Here is a 13,942-nt window from a genome sequence, read left to right as displayed (position 1 = left end):
TCATCCTCATCATTCAACTTCCCTCAAAGATTTTCTCTAATTCTCTTGGTTTCTTTGCTGACCTTGTTTTTCATTCTACACTGGGGTCTTTCTGTTCCCCATTTCTACATCATATTTCAGCATCCACAGAAATATAAGTTTCTTGCAAACACATTTGAGAAGCATTTAAATGGTGTTCTTTGCCAGTAGGATCAGTACTACTTTCTTGTCTATAGCTTTGTGAGATGAGTGGCTAGAAGAGAACTCTTGAAGGGCTGTCTACATAGAGGCTGTGATAGAGTGAATGTGGGAAAGAAAAGGTTAAATTTCCCAAGTATTGTGTTGCAGAAGTTGAGCTGGAAATCATGCGAGAATACATTAATTTCCTTAGTTTGCCCTTGAATAGTATGTACTTCTTGTTAATTATAGCTTTACCACATTTTCTGCGTCTTTTATTGCAGGTGTTTCTTTATCAGTGTTTAACAAAAAGAATTACAGAAAAAGGCTCATTTGTAAATTTACAGTTCTGTATCAGAGTGAAAAACAAAACCAAAACATACGATTTTTAACAGACAACCAAAGTGCCAAAGTATTCTGGGACTGTGAGGATGTGGTTTACTATTTATACTCCCTGTAGAGCAAAAAGTAGAGCAAGCAGGCATGTTGCATTTTTAAAAGATGACACCAAAGTTTTCTTATTTTGAAAATGTCTTAACCATTTAATATTCTACATACATTCATGCAAGGAGCAAATTTTAGAAGGTTCTTATGTATCCTGTATGTTGAACATCAGCAAATTTACCTTAGTTATCAAAATAGAGTTCTTACAAATTGGGAGTATGGGATTAAGTCACTTTTCTCCAGCAAGCAAGCAAACAAAAACAACATTTAACAGCTTGCTCTAAAAAAAGAAGATATTAAAGACTAAAGTTGATGGAAGCCATCTGTCAGGTAGTTATAATGAAAGATGGAGAGTCAAGATGATCTTGGGCAAAAGCTCAGCATGTGTCTGACCTTGTCCAAATCATTTGACCTCTCTGTGCTTCTGTCAGTCCAATTGGAAAATTGAGTTGAAAGAGCTGAGTGTTACTGTGAAAGTGAATTCTGCATCTGAACTGAACTTTCCTAGGTCAATATTTTTTTTCCTAAATGGGCATGACTGAGTCCAGCATAAATGATTTCTTAATTAAAATTGATTTTCTGCACTGCTTAGAAGTGAGCAGCATAATTACCCACAGCTACAAGGTAATCTGTTTACTGGCCTAGAGTGTTCTGGATAGAAGTTCTGCACTTTTCCAGGTAAAAGTTCATTTTTCTAACGAGCTTTGTTTAAGAAAATAATAATAATTCTAAGGTCATAGATGATATTTACTATTCTAATCCCATCTTTCTCACAGAGCTTGGAACAGTTCCATTTCTTTGCATTATATCTATGCTTCCATGAAGCATGTGTTTGACTCATGGATGGAGTCTCATCCATGAAGGTATGCTCCAGATTTGAAATGCAAGGTTTATGAGTTTTTGTGACTCTAATACTATTCATAAAGGCTAAGTATGGAGGAAGGTAGCCTCATTTTACCTGTTTCTACTATAGATGTAATCAAACATGATTTAATATTTCTTTAATGCAATACCTGATGTAGTGAAAATGGACAGTTGTTTTTACAGCCTATTCATTTTTTTCCTTTTTTGTCTTTTTTTTTTCTTGACATTTATTTTATGTTATACTAAGTAGTTTCTTTATGCTGTATGCTTGAGACTGTAGAATTCATATTGCAGAATAAAGTTATTGTGTTTTCCAGCAAAAGTACTTGCACAAATAGTTTTCATATTATGTGCTTCTTAAGACTGTCCAAAATGCAGGATTCTGGGCAGTAAGAATTTTTCATCTTACATTTGGTTTAGATCCAAATGAATTTGAGATAATAATTTTGCTCATCTCACAACAGGAATTAAAAACTAACTTTTATTTAGAAAATGCTACTACTCTGTGTTTTTAAAACAGTTTTTTCTTCTTGATACTATACTGCCTGCTTTCTACCTTTCCTATGAGCCAAGAACCAAATTCACCATCTTCAAGTATGTCATATAGCAAGATTACTGTAAAACTGCAAGATCTTTTGAGCTCCTCTTGACCTTTCCCCACCCCCACAGATCTCTTTTTAGATCTGCCATAAATTGATCAGACCTATATATTTTGGTACAAAGTGGTTGGCTTCCATGAATTCATGTCTGGAGAAGAAAAAAAAAAAAAAGTTCTTTTTCATAAAGTATTTCTTAATAGCGTTTCATTCTTCTCCCAGATGGCTTCTAGACAGGAGATGGATGTCCGTGCTTTTGTAGGATGCTATTTTTAAAGTGAAGCAGTTGCTGAACGGTTAATGAATAAAGTAATAAAAGAAGTTTGTAACTTTTTTTTCTTGACTGCTTCCTAGGACACACATTTTTGTGTCTGTAAAATAAACTTGATTCCTTTGGATGTATACATACAGTTCATATATAGGAAAAAAAAAAAGATATGTACATGCAATCTTGGGGATAATTATTTTACTCTTATTTCCCCAAATCCAATCTCCTTATTATATTTTTCAATTTTAAGTCTCTGATCATACTCCAAATCCCTCTGCAAGTATCATATAAGATTTGTTTCTTATTTATTGTATTTGAACAGCAAGTTAGCAGTTAGCTAATAACACAACATTCAGTTCTCAGTTGCATTCCTTACATGAAGACCTTAGATTTTCCCAGGAAAAGCAGCCTTTTATGAATATTAGTGTTTTTCACCTTTTTCCAGACATGTCTGTTTGATTCCTGAATTTAGAGATAAAGAAGCTTCTCACCTCTGTTTTCACCATAGGCTCTCCTCTCATACCAGTTCAGTATCCCTCCCACTTGTACTCTGAGTGCTGCAGAATCTTTGCCAGTGGGAAGAGAAGGGCCAACTGATGCCAGTGCAACCTCTGCTACTGAAAGCAGAAGAATCATCATAAATCACAAAATCATAGAGCAGCCTGCTGGAAGGGACCCCCAAAAGTCATAAAATCCAACTCCTGGATATGACATTGACTTCAGCGAGGTGGTTTTTTTTCACCTTGTTTGTTTGTAGTTACCCACCAAAAGTTTATTCCTTTGATTCCCTGAAGTATTGCATGTGTATACAGTCCCACTTAACATTTCTCTCCTTCGGGTACACTTACTACTTTAAAATCATCCTATCTGAGTTTGGTGTTCTATTAGGTTTTGTTTCTTCCTATCATCAAGTGGTCTAACTGTCACAGGTACTGCAGGTTGGTATGTGTTCTTCATACCTCACTAGGAGGTCTAACTTCAGCCTTAATGAAATGTGTCATTCTAGTTATTCTGTTGTGCTTCTCAATAGGTCACTACTGCACCATCCAGGAAGGCAACTCAACCTAAAGTATCATGCTCATAGCCCCTTTCATCTTCTGGGCTAAGCTCATAAATGCAAACTCTCAGAGGGCATGGTTATGAAATACAGCTTAATGCAGGCTGACCTTATTTCTCCAAGACAAAATCTACGCCTTCCACCACTCATCTGGTTTAAACTGACATAATAATGGCACTGGAGTTAGTGACCTCAGTATATTCTTAAGCAGCATTGACTTAGTCCTAAGCTTAAAGTGCTTTCAGAACCAGGACTCTAACCTGATTTTAAGAAGTGGGAAAAGCTGGTGAAGGAAAAGGGAAATCTTTGTCGTACACAACTGTGCCACTGGATAAAAAATGTTAATTTCTAAAATCTTAATAGCAAGGAAGATACACGTGTGTCACGCATTCATTATCAAGTCTAGAGCCCTAACATTTTTTTCACGAGTCTGCATATAATCCTGCAGTCAGAAGAAAATACGTGTCAAAATGATGCATATTTTAGACACTTTTGTAAAATATCATTGATAACAGTGACTGAAAGCTACTTATCTTCTATGAAACTGCTTTACTGTAGAAAAATAACAGGGCTTCCATTTGTTGATAAGGTAGTGGTTTCTGATGATTCTGCAGCTTTTAGCGGCAGTTTAATTTTATCAATTCCTGTTTCCTGTGCGTTATATCTTTTTTCTGATGTCCAAATGATTAAGGCAGTAAACTTACCTTTACTAGTATGGGACTTGAACACGTATTTGCTAGGGAAAGGAGTTAAATAGAACTGAATGTAGAAGGCAAAAGCAGCTGTTTTTCTCAGAACACCTAAAGCTGTATGCTACACATATTTATAATACTCAGTATCCTTTTAAGTTGTTTAGTAGTTGCTATGCTATATTTAAGTCCCATCATTAAAAGAATCAAAAGCAAAGAAAAAAGCTGAAGAGTGATTTCAGTCCTCTCTTCTGAAATATGTTCTTTTTCTTCAACTTTTTCTGTTTGTAATGAAAAGCAAAAATATAACATTTTCACTTTCTCAAGCACCTGAACATTTTTGGTTTTCGGTTTTTGATGTTAAAAAAAATCTGATAGTATTTTGGGAGGAGACAGAAGTTTTACATGTCTGCATGTTTCTTAAATATACATTCTCCTGAAAATTATTTAAACTCAGATTTTAAAAAATCTAAGTTCCATATGAAGCATCTGTCCCTGGAACACAGAAGGAAAAGCATTGCTAAAAAATAAGACAGAATCTGTTTTTCAGGTAGGAAACTACTTAGATGACTGCAGCTACTTGCAGGCTACTAATATACTGACAGCAGCAGACGAGTTACTTGGTCTTCTTTTCCACTGCAAAACAAACAAAGTGAATGGAGATTCCACTTTGACCTTGAAAATGTAAACAGGATTAACTCTTTTTAGGTCACTGCTTTCCAGGGCAGCAGATGATGCCCCAGAAGCTGATAAAAGTCCTAGCAAGCAGCATTAGGGCTGATCGGGGATTACAGCAGGGGGAAGGGGAGCCCTGCCTGCAGCCACCACCTGAGCTCTGTCAGCCCACAGTGACCAAGGCCTGGGACCTATTGGCACTGGTGGAATGGGAGCAAGGGGCTAATGACACAGTTTAGAAGGGCTTTACTGGGGCATCTGCTGTTTGTGCTAAACTATTCATGTTGCTACTAATAGCAGCAGTAATACCTTCAGTGGTGTAATTCATTTTGTAATTCTTTTCTGACTTAAATCAGAAATCAGTTGGAGCCTATCTGATCACATATTTTCCCTACAAAGATAGGTAGCATTTGATGTGGTGGACTACGTTCCCTAAGGTGAGAAGGAGATCAAATAGTTACAGATCTTTACTGAATTTGCTGAAATGTGTATTTGTACATGCAAGTGCAATTAACCATTAATTTATGTGGGGAGAAGGTGGGACTTTTATTCCTTGGAAAATGTTTAAAGTAATCAGAAATCATTTTTTAAAATACGTAAGGTTATGCCTATAACCTCAGACTTAATGAAAAATGACTACATTGAGACTTTGGATTCTTTTCTTCAAAATCTGGATTAGTTTATTAACTTAATTAGGTAATTAAAATGTAGAAAATATTAAATAGAATTAATAAGTCCCAACAGATCTACAAGAGTAGGGTCATGAGGACCTGCAAGTGTTGTCAAATATATCAAAATGCCTTGTGAAATGATTTCTCTGGAATCTCGTTTACACAACAAAGAAAGGCCCTGACTATTCCATTTCAACATTTTCATAGCAGGTTTATTTTTTTTTTTATATAATTTCTAATTTATTCTTAATTACGCAATATTTAAAACAAACAAATCACAGTGAAAACCTTTCTCATGTTATAATTTCTAACAGTTTAAACGAATGTCTAGACACTTTAGACACTTTCCTTTCAGAAATGTGATAATTTTAGGCTGTTACCCTGGAACTGAATTAGATTTAGATTTTCAGGAGGAATAAAATCCTTCCTGACATAACCATGAAGGAACAAGTTGGCTGAAATAAAATACCTTTTTTTTTTTTTTTTTTTCCCCCAAATAAAAAAGACATCATTTTCTTGAGGCTTGAAATCTGAGGTGAAGCAATCTATTCCTGTATCACCTGGTTCTCCTACTTTGATTGGAAAGTAAGATACAGCTTGAAGTAAAAAAACACAGTTACAGGAGAGCCATAGGGAATGAAAGAGAATGAAAGAGAGAGATGTAATATTTTATAGCATGTTTTCTGAAGAAATTTACTGTGAGTGAACATCACGTGTTTTACAGAAAATATGAGCGTGAATTTTAACCATGAGATATATTTGATACATGATATACAGGGATATCCTGTCCACAAAATGCTGGCTCACTGAGCTCTTCCTGAGGTGCAGATTGTTGTGCCTGAGCAGATTAGACATGCAGCAGTTAAACAAGGACGAATTATTTGCAAGTTTATCTGCTTCTACTTAGTTTTTTTGGACAGTATTCAAAAAACATGCAGCAAGAATTAAGCATCTTGGTTTTCTCTGAGGCCTTTGTATTTTGGAAAATATCTTTTTGGACACCAAAAATGAAATTTCTAGGAAGTTCCTATCAGCCATCCATTCCCACTGATAAGTCAAGTGCTTTTGAAGATCCGATTGCCACACATCTTCAGACTGTGCATGGTGACTGGTGCACCTGGGCACAGCCTAAAGGATGTAGGCAAAGCCTCAGGCATTCACATCTGAGCAGCACAGCACAGGATCAAAGCCAACCTCAACAGGAACTTAGGTGCTTGTGTCATCACATTTTTAGTTCTTTGATGCTGTTTTCTGTTTCCAATAGACAGAAGATATTGATCTAGCGTGTGTATGTTACTAACTCTGCTTCTACAGCTCTTCAAGATCAGCCACATTGCTGTCTCAAACTGTTTTACAGGATACTTATTCTGACACTTTACTTCTTTCTTATTTTGTTCTTTCCAGATGAACAAGAGCAGATAAGCGAGGGTGGTCAGGAGACACGGAGCTTAAGCCCTCAGCACAGTTTTGACAAATCACAGTTAAATGACTGCCCAAGAGATTCCGGCTGTTACATCTCATCAGAAAATTCAGATAATGGTAAAGAAGAAGTAGACCCAGAAACCCTGTCTGACATGGTGCAGTCAATAACAATCACTGAGTCAAACTGATTCTGTTAAGCTGTTTCTGCAGATGCTCAGAAAAGACAATCAGATAAGTGAAGCTGATTTGCTGGTACAGAAGCAGAACACAAAACATTTCTCAACACTGAAAATCTACTTCTGTCTGATATATAATGCTCTAGACTGCTTAATATGCGGACATTTGAGAACTAAATCTTTGCTGATAATAACAGTATCTCATGCTTTTCAACGAATCCACCGACATTTCACTGAAAAAGTTGATGCATATATATTTATATATATTTGTACAGCAAATGCATTTTGTATAATGATAGGGAATTGTTTTGGATAGTGATACATTGTCTAAATATTAAGCTGTGGAACTCTCCAAAATGTAAATACTGTATATATTTATTTTTAAAAGATTGATTAATCGCACTGTCTCTTTTTTCAGATGGGTTTTGCTGAGATTTGTACAGAAAATATTTGCATTGATGTATCATCATAATAAAAAACTAGATACATTCACATCCTACTTTGAAAAGTACTAACCTAATTCCTGTTAATATTAAAGCTTTTAAATGCTATTCTTCTCCAAAATGGTCTCTAAAGAGGCTGTCTTACATTTTATCCTGGATGTACAAAAGAACTGTCGTGTCAGTCTGAATCAAGCTCTTTGTGTTTGTCATCTTCTAGAGAGTGTAGTCATCTGAATTCCTCATGCATTGCCAATGTGTATATTGTAATTTTCACAGCTGTTCTCATTTCTTTCCAAGCATTCTGAAGACAATGCAAGCTTGGAACAACAAAACAAACAAACAAACAAACACAGCAGTTTCAATGCTATGCTTTTATTATTGTTTTTTTGTGCAACTTTTGCCTTTTGTGCGTGATGTCATGCTTGTTCATTGGGTATTTTTGTTTGTGTACAGAACTCAGAAGCTAACGTGGTTATCATGCAGTATTGTCTTTTATATGGGATTTAATTGTCATCTCCCACGATATTTTGCACTGGAATACACATTACATCTGCCTGTCTTCCTTCAAAAATAAACAAAATCTTATATTTAAAAACGACTTGATTTTTAATGTGGTCATTACATTTTAAAGATTGCTCTGTTCTAACACTAGCACAGTAAATGGCAAATCCACTGAGCATTTTTATCATGCATAATCATCTTGGTATCAAATCAATACAGAAACTTCCTGCTCACCAATTAGTCACACCATTTTCATAATTTAAAGCATTTTGCATTCATGCTAAAAAGTTTCCACAGACTCCTGACAATTTAAATCACTTTCACAAGAGATGAAACACGGAAAGTTCCACCCCAGAAGAGTACTTCTAAAGAAACTGTAAACAAGTGGAAAATTCTTATCCTTTTTTTCCCCATGGGCAATGCTTTCTGCAGTTTCGTGACTCCTCAAAAGGGTACTGCTGTCAGACTCCTAACAGACAGATCTGCTTTGAGGGTTACAGTATAAAAACATTAATTCTAGAAATTTCAAAGACTTGGTGTAAATAAACTTGGCTTAGTAGAATAAACAAGCTTGGGAGCTGCTTGATTTTTTTTCTGTTTTTAACTCTCATTTTATACTTTGGCTGTCAACAATTGTCATTATTTAGCAGCAATGACCCCATATTTCCAGGTGTACCTGGAAATGAACAGGCCTTTCAAGGGATGAAATTTGTGACAAACTGTATCAGGCAGCTGTATTTTCTCTTAAGTGTTTCTAACCTTTATTGTGTCATCACACATAGTGCTGACTTAATATGACTTGAATAACATTTCCTGAAATAATGTTGTTGGATTAGCTTCTGCCATCTCTTCATCATAGAGAAGGACTACTGAAAATAACTTTGCTTGAGTTCATCTAACATGAGCATATGTTTTGGCTTTTGCAGCAGAAATGCTTAGTCTTTGTATTCCTTCTCTAGACATCTGTGAAAATACTAAACGTGTAAAAAATACCTTGAGGTGCATGTAAATATGATTCCGACACAGCTATAAGCTAGCTGGATCAACCACAGAGACCAGAGATGTGCAATGACGTGCTCTGAGGAATGTTTATTTCCGTGAGTTTGCAAACGAGGATAGGTCTCCTTAGCTTGTTACAAAGAGACAGGCAAGGCACCTACAGAGCAAAACACCCAACAGCTGTTATTTTTTCACAGAGTCAAACCCTGCACGAACTTAGACTGATGGCAAGAGGTTAGCTAACATTTGAGGTTAACTAGTCATTAACCATGAGCATAAGCTTTAGTTTAACCGCTTCAGCTTCTATTTAGCAAGACTTTGTCCAAAGGGCTTTTTATTGAGATAAATGTGTCAAATGAAAGTCTATTCAACGCGTCTGTAACCTCCTGTGACGGCAGAGCAGATTAGATCTCAAACTGAGAAACTTCCGCTCTCTCAAGCTATTCCGAGAAAAAGAGGAAATTTTGTACCACAAAGGAAAAAAATGTGTTTTTTACGTGAAGCGTACCAACCTCCTTTCATCTCTCAGTGGTCGTCTTAATCACTCTGATCTTGGATTAAGCTGCCTGAGCATAAACAGTTCTCTGGCTGGCTTTCATGCTGACTAATCTGTATAATTTTTATGTAGATATACATATGTATTTCTTTTTAAACCCGTTCCAATTCTAGGATCTGTAGGAGAACTGAGCTGCTTTTGAGGAATCTTTGCAACGTCCCAGAGACACAGAAAAGAAGCAAGTGGATAGGGTTTTGTTCCTCTCTACCGTTTGCTCAGTGGTGTCAAGCCCCTGTTCATTTCTATAAACCTTCCTCTGTGATTGAGAGGGAATACAAGATCCGTAAGTCTTTCTTTCAGAGGTAGCTGAGAGTATGCTCTTCCTTGTAATTATAAAGCATACAGTAAGATGCAAAACCAGCCTGGAACTGTAGAGACGAGGCCAAGAAGGCCAATCTCTCTGCGGCCAGTGGTGGACTTCAGCTGGTGGGGATTTCCCCACCGCAGAGATTGCAGCGCAGGTGCAGTGACTTCCCTTGGGGCTGTGGTTCAGGGCTCACTGCTGGCACGTGTGCAGCCACTCGTCCTCAGCAGAAAGCCAGTGGGTACAGAAAGCAAAAAAGTTGAGGTGCTGATGACCCCACATCCTCAAAGGATGCATCACCTTTGGTCAAAATTAACACTGCTGTTTGCACTGTTGCCTCATGTTCAGCCCTGTTTGCCATCCCAGCTGGCAGTACGTTAAAGGAGGGCTGTTCTGTCACCAAAAGGAATGGCAGTGTGCTGGACTGTAGTCCCAAAGTCAAGGCAGGCTGGCCTGCAGGTCCTGAATCAGCATCCCCTTCTCTAGGTTTTGCCACCAAAATTCTGAGGGCTGGTAGACATAAAAGGATCAGCACAGAGGTTAGAAATGAGGAGCATTTGCATTCATTTTGCAGAGTTATGAATGAATACTTGGATGCAGATATTCCAAAGGAAAATCTACAGGAAACTTTTTTCCTTTATTCTTTTTCAACTACAGCTATAAACACACAAAAGAAAGCAAATAACCTAAAAACAAACAGGTTGGAGAGGAAAGCTTGAAGCATGTATAAGTGTATTCAGACAGTTGTTAAGGAAGGAAGGACAAGGACTGTGAAATGAACAAGGTCATTCTTAAACTTGAAATTCCTGAAATTGTTGTCGAAATACAATAAAATGCATTTGTATAAATCATATGCAATTGAAATTAAGAACCTTCCTTTCTCTTGCTACATAAAATACAGTGTGTTTTTATTTCACTGTTAATCCAGATGTGGAGAGAGCTGATTTGAAGGGACTTCCTTTGATGCAATTGCTTATGAAAACAAACGTATTCAAACATTACTGAGCACTTTATTATAGTTGAACACTTGGAATTCAAATGTGTATGGGAACTGCTGAATCACAGCCTGAACCTCTCATTGACCACCTGAGGCGAGCAATGAGTCAGCCACTGGAGCACAGGTGAAGGCAATTCACCTGTGCTGCCGGAACAGGTGGAGCCTGGCTGCACCTCTCCTAAACCCATTTAAGAGCTGACTGCCAGTGGGGAAGGGTCTTTTCTGGAGATCCACTCTGCTGGAGTTTCCTAAGTGAGCCCAGGATATGGGTAAGCGTCCCTGTCTTTTCTGTTTTCTGCTTTGGTGTAGCAACTACATAGCTAAGCTCTCTGCTATACTATAACATCTGTATATTCATTGATTGTACACAATGTAAATATAATTCTTGCCTCTTGCATTTGGGTCATTTACCTCTGTTTCAAGCTTTGTGCCCATTGCTCCCCTTTCCTATCTGCAGCAGAGCACTAAGTGTATTGGTGGATACCATTGCAGTATTGCTAGTACATCAGATCAGAAAGTGCAGATTTCCTTATTCTCTGACTCCCTTCAGCAAGTCATTTTTTTTTTCTAATACTTCATTGTCTGTATGCAAATCTGAAATGTTTTCAGTGCTAGGAAGTCTACACGTTCTTTTGTTTCTCGCTGAATTTTCATCAGAAGAAAACTTGCATCAGCCAACTATGCTTATTTGAACTCTACTGTAATAATTGTGCCCATATTGTGCACCCAACCCCATGCTTCACTTACCTTGTGGTCCTCAATGTCTCCCTGTGTACAGCTTTCCACTATCCAATAGCATATTGCTTGTTACTGCTATTATGGGGCAATACAAAACCTGCAATGTCAAAATTATGGGGCAATACAAAACCTGCAATGTCAAAATATAATTTACATGAAAGGTTCATATCCTTACTTTCTAATGTACGTTAGGTATCAAAGACTGCTACAAATGACCCTCTACAGATGTTGTCTTTACCTTTATTCTAGTCAAAGAACAGCACAGCAGGTAGCAACTTTTGGGAGTCTCTAGTCTAATATAGAGATCTGAGTCCAGCTAGATCTGGTTTCTCAGATCATGTCCAGCAGTCCTTCAAGGATGGAAATCACACAGCTTTTCTAGGCAACACATACCAGTTTTTTTACCAACTTTATTTTAAGATCTCTTTGCTGGCTCGCATTCATCTTCTTATCCACCAGGGCACCCAGAGCCTCTCCTGCAGAGCAGCTTTCCCATAGAAATTCCCCTACAGACAATCTGCTCTATTGCAGTGAAGTAGTTAAATTACTATTTCACATTTATTTCTGTTTACTGTTATGAAGCTCTCATCAGCCTATTTCTTCAGCCATCCAGGTATCTCTGAAAAGCAGCCCTGCCCTCCAGGATATTAAATAATCTCCTCCAATTTGGTGGTGTCTGCTAACCTGCTAAGAGCACACTCTACCCCATTATCCAGATCATCAATGAAGACATTAAACTGCATTAGTACCAGTTGGTCTCTGAGGGATTCAAGTGGCCACCAACTGGAACACTTACACAACACTTTGAGCTCAGAAGTCCAGTCAGTTTTGCATTTCCCTTATCTCCCAGTTATATATAATTCACCAGTCTGATGAGGGAGCCATAGGAAACTATGTCAAAAGTCTTGCTAGTCAAAATACCCTGCTCTAGACCGTAATGGCAGAAACACAAGTGGATTCACTGTCTCCCATTCAGCGATGAAACTGGGAGAAGATAATTTGTACCCTTTCTGGATTAACACATTTGCATCCAATGGTTGCTTAACATTAGGATGAGATAATTGGTGCTAGAAGACAAGACTTGCTTTGCTGCAAAAGAATATTTTTGAGAAACCCTTACTTTCTGGGTTCCCTGACACCTCTCACTGAGTGATCAATTTCTCCTGTGATGTGGGGAAGTCCACGGCTTACCGTCTATAAAATAAAAAAGACCTTCATAACAAAGTTACAGTGGCAATCAAAATAATTTCTGGTATCAGGGTACCTGCATGATTGGTGATGATGCAAAAGGTGGTGGTGAGAGCCCAAGACAATGCTGAAAAAAGAAATACCTCAGGTGCTTTTGACCAGGTAGCCTTGTTTCTCGGAAAACTAGGTTCTGAGTATGAGAACAACCTGCCCCTTTCCCTTGGAGTTAGCTGTTCCAGCAGGTCAGGGTCAGTCTAGCTCTTTGTCCACAGGTACACACACGCAAAACTCTGCGATGCAAATATAATGGAAGAAAGAAGCCTTTTCAAAGCCTTGTTAGCAGCTTTGAGTCTATCCTAACAGTCTTAATGCCAGTTTCCCAAATGATTCATATATCATCATGAATGGTTTCACCTTCTTTAATATCAGAGGGAGGTGGATCTTTCATATCTAGTAACAGAATGGCAATGCCTCTGCCTCCTATTCACAGCTCAAAACTGAGGTTATGGGTTACATTACACACCGAAGAGGTTATTTGCATCAAACTGTTATGCCTGTTGGCTGTGTATGCTTTACAATTGCTTTATGCAATGACGGTCTTTGATCAATTCCAGAAATAAGTTACTTAAGATGAGTATAAGCATATTTTGTCCAATATTTCCCTCTGCATGGAGTTTCCATCCCTGATCTTTTGTGTCTGGTAGGTAATGAGCAGATCATCCCCTACAACTCCTGTGAATGTGGAAGAGTGTGCTGTAAAGTGAGTGTGCATGGCATTCAGCTTGTATTCCTCTAGTATTTGTTCCATATGATGAACCTATCAGTCTGTAGCTGCTTGTTTGACCATGATGTCCTGAGGGCTGGCCTAAGGGCTGGCACTAGCATACTTGCTGCAGGTTGACAACGAACCACTGATTCTGTCGAGCTCCTTCTTTTACCCAGTCCTAGAACTACTCACTGGAACACAAACTGAAGTGGTGCAACAGTTACTTCTCTTTAAATACTTCTGTGGGGAAAATGTACAGAAAATACTTCTTTTACTTTCTTGACAATGTCTAGCTATGCGGCTATTTAAAGACAGTGAAGTAGAATCGGAAGGATCTAGATTATTAGCGTAACTGATAGCTCTGTGCCACTGAATTAATGCCATGAACATGCCTACAGGACATCTACCTTTCTTCTTAGTTCAGCTTTATTT

The 13,942-nt window shown here is 37.8% G+C and overlaps 1 protein-coding gene across 3 annotated transcripts in view; it reads left to right on the top strand.

Moving 5' to 3' along the window:
* SAMSN1 (SAM domain, SH3 domain and nuclear localization signals 1) overlaps positions 1-8,056 on the top strand; it is a 154,365-nt gene extending 146,309 nt beyond the window's left edge. For all 3 annotated transcript variants that reach the window (XM_085241259.1, XM_085241268.1, XM_003202862.5), the window contains one exon: positions 6,825-8,056. In XM_085241259.1, coding sequence (XP_085097385.1) covers positions 6,825-7,030 — 206 coding nt within the window. In that variant the 3' untranslated portion in view covers positions 7,031-8,056. The remainder of the gene's footprint in view (positions 1-6,824) is intronic.
* Positions 8,057-13,942: the final 5,886 nt, after the last annotated feature.

The sequence above is a fragment of the Meleagris gallopavo genome, chromosome 1, assembly GCF_905368555.1.
Source record: "Meleagris gallopavo chromosome 1, MGAL_WU_HG_1.1, whole genome shotgun sequence".
Taxonomy (NCBI): Eukaryota; Metazoa; Chordata; class Aves; order Galliformes; family Phasianidae; genus Meleagris; species Meleagris gallopavo.
This window is presented reverse-complemented; position numbering and strand designations above follow the sequence as displayed.